We start from the raw sequence: 20,160 nt of genomic DNA, 5'->3' as shown, positions 1-20,160 counted from the left end.
TTTTTTCTTGATAGCCGGACCTGGTGCACTGGGTCAAAGGAACTGCTGTAAAGAAGCCTTGGGGGAAGGGGAGGGATTTTATAGCCCTATGATTAGGTCAGTCTTTTTACTGAACTATGGCCTCTGCACTGTGAAATGTTTCTCAGTTTTTCCTTTCCCTGTTAGGTGGGATGAGATGGCTTGAGTGGGCTGAGTTGGGTATTTCTCTAACCTTGTGTTGGCTAGGCTCTGATTAGTTAGTTTCTCTTAAGGGCAGTCCTTGTTAAGAAAAACTGAGTGGCCTATTATATTTCAAAATGGTTCATTTTCCTCCCCCTGCCAGAAGCATGAGGGGAATTTTCTTTGGTATTTATTAAGAGCACCTGGTTGAGCTCCTAGAGGTAAATCTCACAGAATTGTAGGGGTCTTCCTATGACTGAGTCCCCCTGGAGTTTAACTTTGTGTTGGCCACGCTGAGCCTCCAGCTGTCCATCAGTGCTCGTCCCCAGCGTGATTTCCACTCCGGTAAACTGTGACCCCGTGTTCACCTGTCTTTCTCTCCAGTCTTGGGGGCAGTGGTTTGCCCTGGGCCATTACCTCTCTTATCTTACAGATCCTAGAGTAGTTGTGGATTTTTCAGTTTGTTTAGCTTTTTACTTGTTAGGGTAACGTGACTTCAAGCTCCGTACGTGTGGAAGTCACTCTCAGGTTTTCTCTCTCAGTTTTGTCCACACTGAGCCTCCAGTAGTTCGTCAGTTTCAGTTCCAGTTCTCCCTGGGCACGGGTTCCTGGGGAGGTGACTGCTGGGGAGGTGACTGCTTAGGAGTTTCTGCTCCAGTAAGTTATGATCCCCTCTATTGCCTGTTGGTCATTTCAGTCTTGGGGGCAGCATTTGGCCCTGTGACCTCATTTCTCTTAGAGATCTAAGAAGTTACCGATTTCTCAGTTTGTTCAACCTTATTGCTTGTTGTTAGGATGGAATGGCACCTTCCAACTTTCTTTTTTTTTTTTTTTCTTTTTTTAGATTTTATTTATTTATTTGACAGAGGGAGCACAAGCAGGGGGTGTGTCCGAGCAGAGAGCCCGATTCGGGGCTCAGTCCCAGGACCCTGTGATCATAACCTGAGCCGAAGGCAGACACTTAATGACTGAGCCACCCAGGTGCCCCAACCTTCCAAGCTTCTTAAGTGCTTCCCAGAAACCAGAAGTTAAAATGACCTCAAGCTGAGACTTTACAAGGATCTCATTTTGGTTTTAGTTACTTTATCCACAGGCATTATTCCCCAGACTTGGACATAAGTCATATGGTTACAGTTTCCATACCTTAGACGTGAAGGAGTCTCAGTCTACTTCTGATCATTCCTTCTTACTGACGCTCACCATCACGTGAGGGTGAAACATATTTCTATAATTCCTGTGAAATGTCTGTATGGATTCTAGAAGCTGGGGCTCCTGTTCCGTGGCACAGTACTCAATAGGCATCACCAATTCATGTTCTTTCTCTTGGTTTTTCTTGAAAAGGAGAATGGCCTAGAAGTGTTTATTACTGTCTAATTGCATGGCTTTAGATGAATCATTTTCCTGAATATTCTTTAGATTATTTATAAACTCTAGTTTCTTTTTTTTTTTAATCATTTTTTAAAAGATTTTATTTATTTATTTGACAGACAGAGATCACAAGCAGACAGAGAGGCAGGCAGAGAGAGAGGGGGAAAGCAGACTTCTCACTGAGCAGAGAGCCCGATGAGGGGCTCGACCCTAGGACCCTGAGATCATGACCCGAGCCAAGGGCAGAGGCTTAACCCCTGAGCCACCCAGGCACCCCTAAACTCCAGTTTCTAAGGAAGTCATTAATAGTGTCTGCCCATTTTACAAGGAGTTTGTGAAGATTAGTTAATTTCTGTAATGTTTAAGGCCTTCAGGGATTAATTTTTAATGTGCAGTAAACCTTGCTTGTTTGCTTATGTTATGGTAGGCACCATGCTAGATTATAAGTATACAAAAGTTAAATAAAATATAGTCCCTACTTCAGAGCTCAGAACTGGTTGAGGAGATAGAAATGTAAAACATTAATAACCATGTGTAACATGTTATATGTTGTGGGGTAGGTATGTTCAAAGTGTAGTAGGAAGACAAAGGAGGGAGTGATTAATTGGGGTGCAGTTAGAAATAAAAGTTCAATTAGGAACACATCTTTTTTTTTTTTTTAAGATTTTATTTATTTATTAGAGAGTGAGAGAAGGAATACAAACAAGGGGAGTGGGAGAGGGAGAAGCGGGACTCCCACCAAGCAGGGAGCCCAACTTGGGGCTGGATCCCAGGACCCTGGGATCATGACCTGAGCTGAAGGCAGACCGTTAACGACTGAGCCACCCGGGCGCCCCAGATTATAATTTTTAATTTTGTTTATGTGGCATTAGAATTACAAGAAAAGGCTTTTGGGTTTTTTCTCTTTTTACCTTATTTTTTTAACCCTGCCAGAGAGTGGCGAGTTAATAAAGATTGGAAATCACAGGGTTAATTTGTGGCCCCCAGCTCTGCCAAATATTAGCCTTGTGTTTGGGAGAAATTCATTCAACTTCTCTGAGCCTTAGTTTTATCAATTACAAAATGGGAAGAATAGTTCTGTCTCATAAAAATAATGATATAAAAGTATTTTGTGAAAATGCTACATTTTTACAAATGTCAGGTTTTTAGATATGTCTTTAAGAGTGTATATTTTTTTCCTCTTCCTGAGTCTGAAGATTCCTTTGCGCTTTGATTCTGATTTTTCATTGCCCTGCAGCACACTTAGGGCACAGACTAGTTGGCATATTATGATTTTCCCTGACTCATCCTTGTTCCCTCCCTCCGCTTTCTCACTTTCATTTCCTGGGATTGTGTCCCTACGTTAGAAGTAAGTCTGTCTCCTGAAAAGGGCAGTACAAATTCACCGTGGTAAGGCTTCTCTTTTATTTTCTCCTATGTCATGTACTAAACTAGATACTTACTCTGAAAGATTTAGTTTTAAATTACATAAAAGCTTACTGGTGAAAATGTCATCTGATGTCTACCATAATATTTAATATTTAAGTAGTTTGAATAAAATTAATTTTTGCCTTTTTTCTCTTTGACTTAAAGCTTCTTATTTCTATTTTAGGAATAGAAAGACAGAGAAAGTATTTTTGTTTATAATCAAGGATATTTGAAGACTGTTCTAACAGTTTCTTACCTAAAAGTTCCCAGAAGACAGTTTTTATACTCTGGGAGGTAACACATAATTTGTGATCTAAAAATCACTAAGTGGGTTTTGTAACTGAACTAATTTTAGTGTAATGAGGTTAAGTACTGTTTCATCAAACCCATGTATTTTACTTGCAGGTGTGAGTATTCACTGCACTGTGTTTCCAAAATATATTTTTTGCGGGTCTTGGTCATTAGAATAGGTGGAAAATTACTGGGAATATCTTTCCCACTTTGCATTTTCTCACTTTAATTTAATAGTGATCTGAGAGGCATATGGCATACTGCTTGACTGAATGTAGAAGAATAATTACTGTTTCTATTTTTTAAGGGGACTACTTGAGGGATAGATACTGTATAATGGCCAAAAAGTAACCATTGATGGTTTGTTGGTACATCTTAGGGCAGGTGAGTCCCTAGATGAGTTTACCAGGGAATATGTCTTTGGAGTTCTGCCAAAGCATCTTCAGATGGAAAAGTTAAGTCTGTAAGGAGCTCAGTTTGTCAGCAGCTATGACCCTGTAGGTAAAATACTGCTTGAAGTGGTGGAATAATTTGTAACAATGTGAACCCAAAAAAAGGAAGCAAAATGCAGTCAATACAGGCAGAATAAAGCGGCCACTGCACATTTTTGAAATGGTTCTTTTAATGATCTGCAGGCTCTTTTTACTTTGTTCCTACCACCAAAACCAATGTTACATTATATTTTATCTTATATTTATTTAAAAATACTCCCCTTGCTCCATATTTCAGTTTCTTCTCTCTTTCCCTTTTTAGTGGAAAGGTTTCATGCACATATCTTTGTGTACTTTGTGTACGTGCTTCAAGAAAACACCAAGAATAACCTTTTCTATTTACTTCTTGCCGTAAACTCAGGGGGAAACATCTGTAAGGTAATCAGGAGACTACAGCCTAAGAGTTCGTTTCATGTAGTTGATAAAAGCATGGTCCTGGTAGGTGAACTGCCTGAGCTTAAATCCAGTTCAGTGACTTTGAACGATAATCCTCTTTGGTTGATTCGGTTTCCTGGTTTGTAAAATGGAAATAATAATAAGGCTTACTCCATAGCCTTGTGGGGTTTAAGTAGGTCAGTATCAGTAAAATCTTCAGAAGGACACGTGGTAGGAGTGCGCGCAAGTTACTGCATGTTACTGACAAGCAGTTATTTTTTTTTTCCTCAGTAGTTTATTCTTTTTTTTTTTTTTTAAAGATTTTATTTATTTATTTGACAGAGAGAAATCACAAGTAGGCAGAGAGAGAGGGAAGCAGGCTCCCTGCTGAGCAGAGAGCCCGATGCGGGGCTCGATCCCAGGACCCTGGGACCATGACCTGAGCCGAAGGCAGAGGCTTTAACCCACTGAGCCACCCAGGCACCCCTAGTTTATTCTTTTTTGTTGTTGTTTACATACTTCTCTCTCTCTTTTTAAAATTTTTAAAATTATGTTCAGTTAGCCACTGTAGTGGCTGTAGTGTTCAGTGATTCTAGTTATGTATAACACCCTGAGCTCATCACACAAGCAAATTCTCCTAACAGGCTCAGAGACCCGGGGGCAAGTTACTTAATCTCTCTGGGCTTTCTCTGGTTTTGTTTTTATTTTTTGTTTTCAAAGAAAGATATAGTTCTCTGATTGTTCATGCATACTTAAACTCTGATAGTTGGTCTAAATTAGTTTTATGTTTTTTTGAGTCCTGGAAGTTACTCCTTTGTGTTTTTTATATCAGTGGGACTACAAAGATATTTCCAACAACAAATATTTTGTGCTAAAAATGATTTTAGATTGTTGGACCGGCTCTAATACTACTTGTAGATGTTATTCCCCCTAAGGTACTAAATTTTTTTTTTAAGATTTTATTTATCCATTTGGCAGAGAGAGAGAGAGCAAAAGCAGAGGGAGCAGCAGGCAAAGGGAAAGGGAGAAGCAGACTTCTGCTGAGCAAGGAGCCTGATGTGGAACTCTATTCAGGACCCTGGGACCATGACCTGAGCTGAAGGCAGACACCTAACCAACTGAGCCACCCACGCACCCCTAATGTGCTAAATCCTCAGATTTAGCACAAATCCCAAATACCCAAGATGTTATCTAAAAAAGCTCTTTATCTTTTAGTGAAAGCCTGCTCTTCACTAATAGCAGTAATTGAGAGAGAGACTTCTATTTTTATATTTTTGCTTTATATGAATTGGTCCCAGGAGTAAAAGTCTCAGTGGTCATCTATTTTTTCTTTAATGCTTCTTACATAAGAGCACAAAATTTTTGGTGTATCTTCATGAAAATGTGATGTTCCAAGTAAGAAATAAGTTGTAAGGCAGGGAAGGCCATGACAGCAAGGAAAAAAGCAATTAAATCTGAATTGACTTCTGAGCCATTTATTATTCCAAAGTTGTAATTTGGCAAACTTGAGAAAGGGAACAAGGAGTGTTCATAACCCTTTTGTTAGCTTTAAGCTGTTAAAAATAAAGCAAAATGTCATTTTACGGTTAATTCTATTTCAGTTTGTTAAGTTTTCCCTTATTTCTTCATGATGGAATTTTTTAAATTTCTGTTTCATTTGTTTTGGTTTGCAGCCCTAAAGAAAAAGCAGCAAAGGTCTCCTTTCTGAGAATTAAAATTTTTACCTTTGGTTTTATGGTTCTTTTGTTTTTGTTGCTTTTTTAATCAGTTCTTGCTATTAGAGTTTCTGTTTTTAGAAGTGCAGATAAGTAACTTGTTGAGAATTCTTATCAGTGAGTACTTCAGACTGCTCTGACCCTTGGATAACCCTTCTGTTTGAAGAGCTCTGTAGTTGTAAGGTGGCTCTGTGAGTCCAGCTGTACTGTACGTCTCTTGAAGTGGCATGGAAACAGATTACAAAACTTGTAGAGTGTGAAAAGAGTGAGAGCAGATGTGATTCTAAGACTAAGAATAAACAGCATGAGAAGTTAAATTCCTTACCTCTTAATGACTCAGTTGGGAGGTGAGGGTAGTTAGGAGCACTGTTTGTTTTTTATATGAAAATTTGACAGTATTGGGGGAAGACTAACAAAAACACACGGTTTGAAGTTACTTGTAATGAAGTAACTGACGTTCTTTGACTATTTTGCATAACTCTGAAATACACTTTCTTTGAGAAAATAGGGTAGTTTTACTTGCTTCTGGGGTCAGAGACTGTGATCGGTTCATTCAATGGCATAATTCTGTTAACACTTTTCCAGCTTCTTCCTCTTCACTTAACAAAAAGAACCCAGTTTTTAGATGTTGAGTTTCAATAATGAAGAAAAAGAATGTAATCTTTTTTTTTTTTTTTTAAGATTTTATTTATTTATTTGAGAGAGAGACAGTGAGAGAGAGCATGAGTGAGAAGGTCAGAGGGAGAAGCAGACTCCCCATGGAGCTGGGAGCCCGATGCGGGACTCGATCCCAGGACTCCGGGATCATGACCTGAGCCAAAGGCAGTCGTCCAACCAACTCAGCCACCCAGGCGTCCCAAGAATGTAATCTTAAGTAGGGCCTCATTCCCCCCCCCCCTTTTTTTTAGCTACTTTGCAAGGTTTGAAGATAGAGGATTACAAAGTTGCTCAGCCATATTTAGTTTCTCATGTGGATATTTTGAGAAAGCAAATAAATGAAACAAGTGTACTAAAGTCAAGTCAGTAAGGGGCAATTATGTACATCGTGCTACCTTATGCTATCACTACTCTTCTTTCACTGCCTTTTTTCCCTCCCTGTAAAATTATTCTTTATATGAGCCATTATTTCTGTCTTCACAATGAAGCTCCTTGAAGAGATGCAGATAAACTCTTGAATCTATAAATGATGGGGCAAAGAGAAATCCCTTTGTAACAAGGTGTTAGAGGATTTGTGTAACTAATTAGAATTGTGTTCTGGCAAAGATCTAGGTAAGTACAATTTCACAGGAAAACTGAGTTTAGCTGTTGACCTGGCTTTGGTGATTGGGTCTTCCTTACTCTTGGGCCTCCAGGTATACTCCTTCAAAAAGGTTACAGAAATTGTTCCCTGGGTAACTATTTTCATCGTGTTAACTACTGTCACTCTCTGTTATTGGTGGTTCATCAAGAATCAGCAAACTCAGAATGTCCCTATAGCCACTCAGTAGCCTTAATCATCTTACTTCTTCCTTTTCATTGTGCTAGAGTATCATTGGGCTTTGGGTAGGATATTGAGGGAGCCAAATTGATTACAGCCATTATACCCATTTTTGTTTCGCAAGATACAATACCTGGGTCCCGGGGCGCCTGGGTGGCTCAGTGGGTTAAGCTCCTCCTTCGGCTCGGGTCATGGTCTCAGGATCCCGGGATCGAGCCCTGCATCAGGCTCTCTGCTCAGTAGGGAGCCTGCTTCCCCCTCTCTCTGCCTGCCGCTCTGCCTACTTGTGATCTCCATCTGTCAAATAAATAAATAAATAAATCTTTAAAAACAAAAAAAAAAACCTGGGTCCCACCTTCAAAGAGTCTAATTTGATTGTCATGGGTTATAACTTTAGCATAGGTAGACTTAAAAAATCACAGGTGAAAAAAAATCACAGGTGTCTCTAATTAGGCAGCAGAGTTTGAGGGCTGCTGTGTTACCTAATCTCCCCAACTAGATTTTAGACCCCTTGAAACAAATTTTAATCTTAAAATTCTTAAACTTTATTAGATAGCTGATTATATGTTTATTAGTTAAACACAACTAAAGAATAAAGAAGCCAGTTGTTTAAGTGTTCGAAATAAATATCACGAAAGCCATGGTGAATTACAAATTTTTTAGTGAGTAGTGTAGAATACCAAGAAAGGGAATGATGGTTGTAGAGCTCAATCAGGAAATGCTTCTTGAAGAAGTATAGTCACATCTTGAAGAAGTGTGAGAGACTTATGTTGGAAAGCAGCAGGGTGTTGGTTGGATGTGTTGTGGGATCAGGCTTATGTGATTTGGACTGACCGTGACTAAGAAAGGCAAGACTTTGTTTATTTGTTATGTTCCAATCTTTTGCATTTGAGCCATTTTTGATATATCCTTTTTTTTTTTTTAAAGATTTTATTTATTTATTTGACAGAGATCACAAGTAGGCAGAGAGGCAGGCAGATAGAGAGGAAGAAGCAGGCTCCCTACTGAGCAGAGAGCCTGATGCGGAGCTTGATCCCAGGACCCCGAGATCATGACCTGAGCTAAAGGCAGAGGCTTTAACCCACTGAGCCACCCAGACGCCCCCATTTATGATATATCCTAAACTGAGTTTTGGTTATGAAAAAAACAGTCAAAAACAGTCCTGAACTTGTTTGATCCTGCTCAGACCTCCACTGGGTGTCTGTCTTCTCTGTCTTTAGTAGAAAAAGTTGGCTAACAGATGTGTTTCCTCTTCAGAGAGGCTTGTAGGTCTAGAACAGTAGGTTATGAGACATGTTATGTTCTGTCTTTGTGATTCCAAGGCAGCAGTCCTGCACAAAGAGAAATGACAGCTGTTCCTCTGTGGAAAAGATCTCAGATTCATGAGCTGGATCGGCTTGTCTAAGTTCCCCCAAATTAATATTAATCTATTAATATAATATATATAATTCTATTAATATAATATGTGTGGGATTCTATAAGGCACTTGGCATAGGGCTGAGAATAAAACCAGTATAATGAAGATGTTTAAAAACATACTTTAATCTCTAGGGACTTAGTAGGGATGTAAGACAGATACACACAATTTACTATATATTTTTTAATTTTACTTCATTTTTTATAAAAGATTTTATTTAATTATTTGACAGAGTGCACAAGTAGGCAGCAGACAGAGGGAGAGGGAGAAGGAGGCTCCCTGCTGAGCAGAGAGCCCGATGCAGGACTTGATCCCAGGACCCTGAGATCGTGACCTGAGCCAAAGGCAGATGCTTAACTGACTGAGCCACCCTGGTGCCCCTACTATATATTTTAAAGCAAGAGAACAGATAAATCATTTAAGGGTTTAAAGGTAATGAAAAGGATTCAGAAGGGCAGAACTGAGGAGGAGGGCATTCTGGGTAGCTAGAACATGGTAACTTGAGTCAGAGAACTTTTAATTCTCTTCAGCACCAGCAGTATGTGACCTTGGACAGCAAACATTGAGGTATAGTCCATATGCATAGAAATCTAGAAATGAATAAAGAACGGTTCCTATCAGTGTCTGAGAAAAATCAAAATAGCTAGTGTTCAGCACTACTTTTATATCCAGAGATGGGACCAGCTTTCCTGTTTAAGCATTTGCTGACCATCACTGTGTAGTTGGCTTATGTTAGGCATTACAAGGGGGATAGCAAAGCCGTTTAAAACATGTTTTCTTCCCTTGAGGTGTTTATAATCTATCTAGTTGGGGAATGACCAATAATTGTGAAAAAATTAGTGAGCAGTATGGTACAAAATGTATAATTAATGGCATTTTGTGTAGCCTAGACTCAGAGCTATGAGTTCAGGAGAAATAAGAGAGGGGAATTGGATTCAGTCCAGAGGGGTTAGAATTTAAGCTGGATCTAGATAGAACTAAATGAGGAGTCTTTAGTTGGAAACCATGGATAAGTTTCAGGGACTGTGAAATTTTCCCTAAAATGGTGTGTATGCTTTGTATGAATGCATGGTTTTAAAGGAAAAGTCTCACATCTTTTGTTACATTATGAAATGTTTTCTGCTCATCAAAATGTCAGCGCCATTATCTACATGAGTAAGAAGACAGGGCTTGGGGATGGATGGATGGATGGATGGATGGATTTATTTATTTATTTATTTATTTATTTTTAGGGCTTGGGGATTTAGTACAGTGTTTGTAGGTAACAAAGAGCAACCTTGCTAAAATAAGTCTTCCTTCTTACATGGGCACCTAATTTGTGATTAACACAAATTTGGGCTAATGGCTGTAGGGATAGAAAAGAGAGAAAACCCAGCAACTGCACTACTAGGTATTTATCCAAAGGATACAGACATAGTTATGCAAAGGGACATACGTACCCCAATGTTTATAGCAGCAATGTCCACAGCAGCCAAACTATGGAAAGAGCCCAGATGTCCATTGACAGATGAATTGATAAAGATGTGGTGTATGTATGTGTATCTCACACACACACACACACACACACACACACACACACACACACAGGAATATTAGTCATCAAAAAGAATGAAATCTTGCCATTTGCAACTATGTGGCTAGAACTAGAGGGTAATATGCTAAGCAAAATAAGTCAGAGAAAGACAAATATATGATTTCACTCGTGTGGAATTTAAGAAATAAAACAGATGAACATCAGGGTAGGGAAGGGAAAATAAAATAAGATGAAAATCAGAGAAGGAGACAAACCATAAGAGATGCTTAACCATAGAAAACAAGCTGAGAGTTCCTGGAGGGGAGGTGGGGGGGGATGATGGTGTAACTCAGTGATGGACATTAAGGAGGGTACTTGATACAGTGAACACTGGGCATTATATGCAATTAATGAATGAATTCTACCTCTGAAACAAATAATACACTATATGTTAATTAAATTGAATTTAAATTAAAAATTTTAAAAAAACAAGAAAGAAGAGATTGGCCTTATCTTCTCCCTGTACTGCAGCCTTATATTTGGTTTCCTGGGAAAACATTTAATGTGCCCAAGAAGAAATAATATATTATTCTAAATATTGTATGACGTTGCCCTCTTGCTTTTTATCTGGAGGAGACAGATAATTAGAAATAGATTTGAAATGGACCACTACTTACTCTATTTTATAAAATTCAAACTGAGCCTTTATCTAAAGGCCGATGCTACCTTAGATTCATCTTTTCTGTTCTGAGTTAGTGATGGTGTCTAAGAGTTGCCATAATGGGGGATGGGGGAAGTTGAATTCATTTTTCAGTAAAACCAGGATCTTTGTCAAACTCAGCAAGAGTGCAGGGAAAATACTCCCCTTCTATGACATAGAGACATATACTTATTTTATATCCAGAAAGACAGTGGTAGTTTCCTCTCCATGAATTAACATTTAAGTATCATTACCCTTCTTTTTAACTACTTTGCAGAGCTTGAGGGTAGAGGATTGAAAGCTGCTGGGCCGTATTTAATTTCTCTTTCGGAGATTTTGAGAAAGCAAGTAAATAAAATGTGTACCAAAATCAATAAAGGACAATTATAAACCTCATGCTACCTTATACTATTACTACTCTACTACCTTTTTCCCCTCCTTGTAAAATTATTCCTTATATGAGCCTTTATTTCTGGTTTTCACAGTGGAGCTCCTTGAAGAGATGATTTAATAAACATATATGTATATCTGTTTATAAATAAATATATTATGTGGTAAAGAGAACTCCCTTTGTAACGAGTGTTAGAGGATTTGCATGACTAATTAGAATTGTGTTCTGGCAAAGAGGTAGGTAAATACAACTTCATAGGAATTTATTTTTTAAAAATTTTTCTCATAATCTCTATATCCAACATGGGATGACCCCAGACTCATGACCCCAAGATCAACAGTTTCTTACTCTTCAACTGAGCCAGCCAGGAGCCCCAACCTTCATCTTTTTTTACTCCTCATCTCATGCTTTGGAATACTGAAGAGCTAGTATTGGCCTGAATATACTGTGATATTTCTCAGTGCTGTGTTTTTGTTTATACTTTTCTGCTTCGTGGAGTATCTTTCTCATCTCTTTCATCTTTTAGTTCTTAATCTTTAAGATCCAACTCTTGTTCTCTCTCTTTTTTTTTAAGATTTTATTTTATCTTTATTTTATTTTATTTATTTTAAAGATGTTATTTATTTATTTGACAGAGAGAGACACAGTGAGAGAGGGAACACAAGCAGGGGGAATGGGAGAGGGAGAAGTAGGCTTCCCACAGAGCAGGGAGCCTGATGCGGAGCTTGATCTCAGGACCCTGGGACCATGCCCTGAGCTGAAGGCAGACACTTAACAACTAAGCCATCCAGGCACCCCTAAAGATTTTATTTTTAACTAATCTCCACACCCAGTGTGGGTCTCAAACTTAGAACCCCAAGATCAAGGGTCACATTATCCACTGACCATGCCAACTAGGTACCCCTCCTTCTCTAGGTTTTAAACTATATTTTAAACTCTTGGCAGGAGGCAGAGATTTTAGTGTTTTATCACTGACATCTAAACAGCAATAAGCAAACTACTTTCAAAAATAGGAGAAATCCAGCACGACTCCCAGGATTTTGGCTTAGCTGACCTGTGAGATATTTTTTTGGTCTCCAAATTGGATTGTAACATCAAGGAGACAGGATTCTTTGGCATTAGTTTTGGTGAAAGATAATGATTGCTTATTTTAGAGTAATAGCAGAAAATGTTGAGAGGAGGGGAAAACTATATTTTGCTATATTAAGATATAGTAAGAATATTTTGAAATGTATTTAGTATTTCCTGATGAAACAGAAGGAGAGGATGATGATGAGGTAGATGCTTAGCTAAAATAAAAACTTAAAATTGGGATAAGATAGAGAAATGATGGAGAAGTGCTGTTTGTAGTTTGTATTCTTCAGTAGGCTAAGTGTTATCTTCTGGCTATCTGTAATTAATGATTTCAGCTGTTGATGGGTGTGCAGTCCTTATGCACTGTGTTTGGTTGTGAAGTGACTCTATAATCATGCATTAGTGACCAAGTCCCAGAACTGTTGAGTGATCTTTTATTACCATTGTAACTGATGAAAAGATGAGAGTTTAAAAGAGATCAAATCCCATAATATTATAGCTGTGAAGGTCTCATTTATGTGCAATTTGAAGCCTGGGAGAGGAGCCCCTTTGAGGAAATAATACTAATGGCAGATCTTTATAAAAACAAAAAAATAGGGGCGCCTGGGTGGCTCAGTGGGTTAAAGCCTCTGCCTTCGGCTCGGGTCATGATCCCGGGGTCCTGGGATCGAGCCCCGCGTCGGGCTCTCTGCTCGGCGGGGAGCCTGCTTCCTCCTCTCTCTCTGCCTGCCTCTCTGCCTACTGGTGATCTCTGTCTGTCAAATAAATAATGAAAAATAAAATCTTTAAAAAAAAAAAAAAAAAATAAGGGGCACCTGGTGGCTCAGTCAGCTGAACGTCTGACTCTTGATTTTAGCTCAGGTCATGATGTCAGGATGGTGAGATCAAGCCCTGCATTGGGCAGGCTGGGCGTGGAGCCTGCTTAAGATTCTCTCTCTCCCTCTGCTCCGTCCGCACCCCACCTACACAAGCTTGCTCTCTCTCCCCGCAAAAAATAAATAAATCTTAAAAATACAAAATGAAATAAAAAATAAGATTATTAACTGGCATAGACTCCTAGTTACTTTAGTACTTTACCCCCTCTGTTTCCTTTAACCGCAACCTTTTTTACAAGTATCCTTGCCCCCAAACAATTGGTTATTTTAATATCCAACTAAGTAGTAGTCTTGTTTTTTGTTTTTGTTTTTTTAAAGATTTTTTAAAAATTTTTTTAAGATTTATTTATTTATTTATTTGACAGAGATCACAAGTAGGCAGAGAGGCAGGCAAAGAGAGAGAGGAGGAAGCAGGCTCCCCGCTGAGCAGAGAGCCCGATGCGGGGCTCGATCCCAGGACCCAGGATCATGACCTGAGCCGAAGGCAGAGGCTTTAACCCACTGAGCCACCCAGGTGCCCTTTTTTTTTTTTTTTTAAAGATTTTATTTATTTGACACAGAGAGACACAGCGAGAGAGGGAACAGAAGTAGAGGGAGAGGGGGAAGCAGGCTTCCTGCCAAGCAGGGAGCCCGATGCGGGGCTCGATCCCAGGACCCTGGGATCATGACCTAAGCTGAAGGCAGATGGTTAATGACAGAGCCACCCAGGTGCCCCAGTAGTAGTCTTGTTTAAGAATAAAAGTCCTGGGGGGTGCCAGGCTCTCTGCTCAGCAGGGAGCCTGCTTCCCCTCTCTCTCTGCCTATCTCTCTCTGCCTACTTGTGATCTCTGTCAAATAAATAAACAAAATCTAAAAAAAAATATGCTGAAAAATATTAAAAAAGAATAAGTCTTAACAGTCAATAATAAAAAGATAATAGAATTTTTATTTTTTTAAATTCTTAAAGATTTTTATTTTATTTCTTTGACGGACAGAGATCACAAGTAGGCAGAGAGGCAGGCAGAAAGAGGGAAGCAGGCTCCCTGCTGAGCAGAGAACCTGATGCAGGGCTCGATCCCAGGACCCTGAGACTATGACCTGAGCTGAAGGCAGAGGCTTAACCCACTGAGCCTCCCAGGTGCCCCTAATTTTTATTTTTTTAAGATTTTATTTATTTATTTTAGGTAGAGAGCAGGGGAAGGAGCAAAAGGAGAGGAAAGGGAAGTGGGAAAGAATCTCAAGCCGACTCCGCACGAAGCACAGGGGCCCGATCCCACAACCCTTCGTGACCTGAGCCGAAACCAGGAGTCAGATGCTTAACCAAATGAGCCACCCAGGTGCCCCAACAATAAAATTTTTAAATGGGCAAAAGATTTAAATAGACATTGTTCCAAAGAAGATAAATGGCTAATAAGCTCATGAAAAGATGTTCAGTATCATTGGTCATTAGTGAAATGCAAATCAAGACCAAAATGAGATATCACTTCACATCCCCGTTGGATGGTTTTAATAAAAAAAAAAAAAAAAAGACAGTAACAGGTGTTAGGATGTGGAGAAATTGGAATTCTTCTACATTCCTGGGAGGAATATAAAGTGGTACAGTTGCTTTAGGAAATAGTTTGGCAGTTCCTCAATAAATTAAACATAGAATTATATGACCCAGCAATTTCACTTCTAGCTCTACCCTCAAAAGAACTGAAAGTAGATGGTCAAACAAAAACTTTTATGTGGATATTCACAGTCACCAGAACATTTGAGAAACAACCCAAATGTCAACCAACTGATGAATTAATAAGCAAAATGTGGTCTATCCCTACAACAAAATACTGCAAAGCCTTAGAAAGAAAGAAGTGCCGATACACACTACCACGTGGACAAGCCTTGAAAACATTACGTGCAGCGAAAGAGCCGAGACACAAAGGGCCATGTACTGCGTGATTACATTTATACGAACTTCCCAGGGGAAGGAGGAAGGGGTTGGGAGTGGGTGGGGGGCAGAAGCTTACTCTTTGAGATGATGGAAATGTTCAGGAATTAAAGAGTGGTGGTGTTCGCATATGTTGTGAATATACTAAAAACCATTGAATTGTGTGTCTAAAAATGGTCAGTGTTAGGTTATGTAAGTTTTATGAATGTAAATATCAATACTAAAAAAAGAGTATAAAATTTTTTTAAAAGAACACCAATTTCTTTTTTATTTTATTTATTTATTTATTTAATTGTTGTCGTGCCATAATGGAAGCCCAAGATGTGGGAGTGTCTTTTTTTTAATTTTTTTTAAAGATTTTATTTATTTATTTGACAGACAGAGATCACAAGTAGGCAGAGAGGCAGGCAGAGAGAGAGGGAAGCAGGCTCCCCGCTGAGCAGAGAGCCCAATGCGGGGCTCAATCCCAGGACCTTGGGACCATGACCTGAGCCGAAGGCAGAGGCTTAACCCACTGAGCCACTCAGGCGCCCCTATGCAAGAAGTTTTTAGTCTTGATTGACTAATGAAATTATTCTACTTCATATGAATAGCAGCTATAATCAAAATAAAATGGGAATTAACTTGCTTTACATAATCCTATTCAGACTCTCTGTAGCATGTCTGAGTGTCATCCAGACATTCTGTAAAGCTTTCATTAGGTCTTTGTGAACGTTGAAGTCCGTTGGTTCTCTTCCTGCCTTTTTTATTTATTTATTTATATTTTACTTATTTTTTTTTAACATAGTTTCCACACCCAGGTTGGGGCTTGAACTCATGACCTCAAGATCAAGATTCACATGCTTTACTGACTGAGCCAGCCAGGCACCCCTCTTCATGCCTTCCTGATCACATTGTAACCTCTGGGTTCCCCTACCATCCTGTGCATATACCTGTCTTAAAGCTTTCTGTATTCTATTGAAATTCGTTATTCATACGTTAGTTTTCAAATCTAGACAGTGAATTTTTTAAGAACAAAAATCGAGTCTCATCTCATTCTTGTAACACTGGTGCCTAACCTGGTGCCTAAGAGGCAATAAGCACATCCTGGGTCCTATTAAACTAAACTGCTAAATGTGAAAACCAGGACTGGCATTATTTATTTTTATTACTTTGGCATGAAGAGTCTTCCTAGAGAGAGAAGGACGAGTCCTGCATTTCTGGCTTCCCTCTGGCCACTGCTCACATAATTTTAAAGTGGAGTTGTCCTTGTGGAGCTGAAAGACTCCATCGACTAACCATTTCCTATGAAATCGAGTCCATATTTCTTACCTCTCTGTCAGGTTTCCCAGGGTCCCTTTCCCAGCTGAACTTTCTATTCTTCATGTACACTGTGCACTACTTAAACTGGGTTACTTACTGTTCCCCTCTTTTATATTTCTGTGCTTTTGCTGGTGGTGTGTCTTGTACATGGCTTTCACCATGGAACCTGACCCGTCCTTCAGATACCTAAAATGTTCCAGGAAGCTCTGTCATTTCCCTACCTGCTACAGTCCTCACTGAAAGAAGTCAGCATCTTCCCATCTCAACTCTTTTTTTTCCCCCCATCTCAACTCTTTTTAGCACTTGTACCGTAGGATAGCATTGCCTAAATGATCAGTTCCTTGAGAGCAAGGTTCTTGCCTTTGTATTCTGTGCTTTTTGCATTCTCACTTCAAATATATATACATTGAGTTAAATATAAAAATCAAACTTTGGTTTTTTAGCTTCAAGGAAACTGGTCTGAGGACCATGTTGTTAAAAATTCTTCCTCTGCGGTGGTCTGTAGGTAAATGCTTCAATCAGAAACTTTATTTTATTTTATTTTTTATTTATTTCTAGAACTTCAGTTTAGGAAAGAATTTTTTTCCAGATTTATAGTTGTTTTATTTTTTTAAATGTTTATTTATTTGAGAGAGAGAGAGAGTGCACGCACAAGCAGGAGGGCCCAAGGGAGAAGGACAGAATCTCAAGCAGACTCTGCGCTGAGTGTGGAGCCCGATGCCCAATGGGACCAAGCCCACCACCATGAGATCATGACCTGAACTGAAACCAAGAGTCAGACACTTATATATGTGCATTTATCAATCAGAGAGAGAGAGAGAGAGAGAGAGCACAAGCAGGGGGAGCAACAGAGAGAAAAGCAGGCTCCCCTCTGAGCAGGGAGCCTGACGTGGAACTTGATCACAGAACCCGGGATCATGACTTTGGCCGAAGGCAGCTGCTTAACTGACTGAGCCACCTAGGCATGTCAGATACACATTTATTTAAATGTATTTACCATTCTTTGTATTGACTCTCCTCCTTCTTTTCTAGGGCACTGTCTTTAACCTTGAATCAGAGGAGGAGGAGTACCCTGGAATTGTTGCAGAAGATAGCAATGACATTTATATCCTGCCCAGTGACAACTCTGGACAAGTCAGTCCTCCAGAGTCTCCTACTGTGACCACTTCCTGGCAGTCAGAGAGCTTGCCTGTTTCACTGTCAGCGAGCCAGAGTTGGCACACAGAAAGCCTCCCAGTGTCCCTAGGTCCTGAGTCCTGGCAGCAGATTGCAATGGATCCTGAAGAAGTCAAAAGCTTAGATAGCAATGGGGCTGGAGAGAAGAGTGAGAACAACTCTTCTAATTCTGACATTGTGCATGTGGAGAAAGAAGAAATTCCTGAAGGCGTGGAAGAGGCTGCCGTGGCACCCGTCATCTTGCCAACCAAGGAGCTGCAGGAGGTGCTCCCCGAAGCACCAGCTCCCTTGCTTCCACATATCACTGCCACTTCCTTGCTGGAGATGAGGGAACCTGACACAGAAGGGATGACAGTGGAGAAAGTCAGCCCTGCTACATCTTTGTTCGTGGAACTCGAAGAAGAGAGCTTAATGAAGACAGAAGCAGCAATGGTTGAATCTGTTGAACGGGAAGCTGAGGTGATCCCCACCCTGGAACCCACAGCAACACTGCTGAGTGAAGAGGAGAAGCGTGTGAGGAGAGAGGGTCTTCAAGAAGGCCCCTCCCCTGCTGAAGAGAAGGCCAGCCCCCTGTTTGAGGGCAAGTCTATACTGCTGTTTGGAGGGGCCGCCGCCATTGCCATCCTGGCTGTGGCAGTGGGGGTAGCACTGGCTCTGAGAAAGAAATAGCAGATTTTTCAGAAAAGAAAGAAGACATAAAAGACGTAAGGTTTTAGCTGTACTGACTGAATTTGAACCGCCAACAGCTGATTTGGACATTTGTGGAACACTCTGGGGTAATGGGGGACTTCTGCTCAACAAGGCAGTGATGGATCCGCACAGTAGGGCTTCAGGTAGAGGGCACTCACGTTTGTCTGACTGTAAGCTCCAAGGGCCTTGACTTCTGCGAAATTCGGCATCTTACGTGTCAAGCACTCCCTCTAGAACAGGGTTTCTCAGCCTTGGCATTAATGACATCGTGATTAATTCCTTGTTGTAGGAGGCTGTCCTGCGCGCTGTAGGATGTTTAGCAGCGTCCCTGGCCTCTACCCACTAAATGCAAGTAGCACCCTTCCCCCAGTTGTGATAACCAGAAATGTTTCCTGACATTGCCAAATGTCCCCGGGGGGCAAAATTGTTCCCGTGAAGAGCCACACCTCTACAGGGAAACGGTTAATTTTGGAGAATCTGGGATAGAAGTTCCCAGACAAGAGGGCTTGGCTGTGGGCTCTTCAGCTGCTGATTTGTTTCTGCCCTTGGAATTTCATCTTTCCTGATGAACCTGCTGTGTTTTGCAGCCATTCCTTTGTGGCTCTTCTTTTCTTCCCCACCTTCTTAGTCCTGTAGCGGGAGGGTGCTCTCCCCTTATGTCTCAGCTGCCTCTCAGGTACTGCACTGCTCCTCTTCACCCCAGGTTCTTTATAAGGCCCCATGGGAGAGTGCTTGCTCCGGGCCCACTAAGTCCCTGATGCTTCCTACAGCTCCACCTTGTAAAGATGTTGCCTTTAGTCATCTTAAAAAACACAAATATAAAAGAGACCTAGGGTTCCCTGCCTGAATGCAAGGGCAAGTAACTGGTGAGAGAGCAGTATTTGTCAGATTTACGAGCAGGATGACTTAGATGGCCTATCGAGGTCTCTTCTGGCCCTTTTAAATACGGCCACCCAATGGAGCTTATGGTTACTTGCTGGCAGCATCGCTGTTGGTGGATGGTTACAGTCTATACTCTGGGCTCTGTGTTTTCCCTTTATCTGGCCTCAGTCTTCTTACTGGTCAGCTAGCTTCTCTGCGGTCTCTTGCCCTGTGATAAAGATTTTGTACTTGGTCTTACAGACCAATTGAATGATAACTCTTATTAAATACAGAAAGTCTCCCTAAATACTACTGAAATAAAAAGTAGCAAAAGAGAAGCTTGAATTTCTTGAGGCTACCCTTGAGATTCTAGTTTGGCTTTCACAGTTCAAGAATAAGACTTCTTCCCTGAACTCTTTACGGTCCAAATGCCAGAGTGATAAACCAAAATGATTCTAATCAGTGTGTGTTAGTTGAGAATCAGCATAACTTTCTTGCATCTGGCCGATTCCATCCCTAAAGGAGGGTGGGACTGTGTCTTTTCATGCGGGAGGATCAGTGTCACTATGCAGGACACACATGCTTGGTACAGGTCATCTCAGATTTATCTTAGTAAATGTAACAAATTACTTTTTAGATCCTGAAATTTGTAATAAAATTACTTTACTATCCTGATCACCAAAACTTACGTTTTAAATGTGCTTTCTTTTTTAAATTTATACTCTAAAATGAAATCTTCTCCTTAAAGCAATATTATGTTAAAGTTGGTTGAGGAAAGGTCTGAAGTGTGTTTGTCTGTTCAGCTTTATTATGCAGTGTGTCTTTTTTTTTTTTTTTTTTTTTTTAGATTTTATTTGTTTATTTGACACACAGAAAGAGAGATCACAAGTAGGCAGAGAGGCAGGCAGAGAGAGAGAGGGGGAAGCAGGCTCCCTGCTGAGCAGAGAGCCCGATGCAGGGCTTGATCCCAGG

General features: G+C 40.3%; 1 protein-coding gene across 6 annotated transcripts in view; it reads left to right on the top strand.

Moving 5' to 3' along the window:
* The window catches only part of LOC111159728 (BCL2 like 13), an 82,563-nt gene extending 62,691 nt beyond the window's left edge, over positions 1 to 19,872 (top strand). For all 6 annotated transcript variants that reach the window (XM_022522296.1, XM_022522298.1, XM_022522297.1 and 3 more), the window contains one exon: positions 17,494 to 19,872. In XM_022522296.1, coding sequence (XP_022378004.1) covers positions 17,494 to 18,306 — 813 coding nt within the window. In that variant the 3' untranslated portion in view covers positions 18,307 to 19,872. The remainder of the gene's footprint in view (positions 1 to 17,493) is intronic.
* The last annotated feature ends 288 nt before the right edge of the window (positions 19,873 to 20,160 follow it).

This window comes from Enhydra lutris, unplaced genomic scaffold (assembly GCF_002288905.1).
Source record: "Enhydra lutris kenyoni isolate GAN:26980312 unplaced genomic scaffold, ASM228890v2 scaffoldscaffold69, whole genome shotgun sequence".
Taxonomy (NCBI): domain Eukaryota; kingdom Metazoa; phylum Chordata; class Mammalia; order Carnivora; family Mustelidae; genus Enhydra; species Enhydra lutris.
Note: the sequence above shows the minus strand (reverse complement) of the source record. Positions and strands in the feature narration are given on the sequence as shown.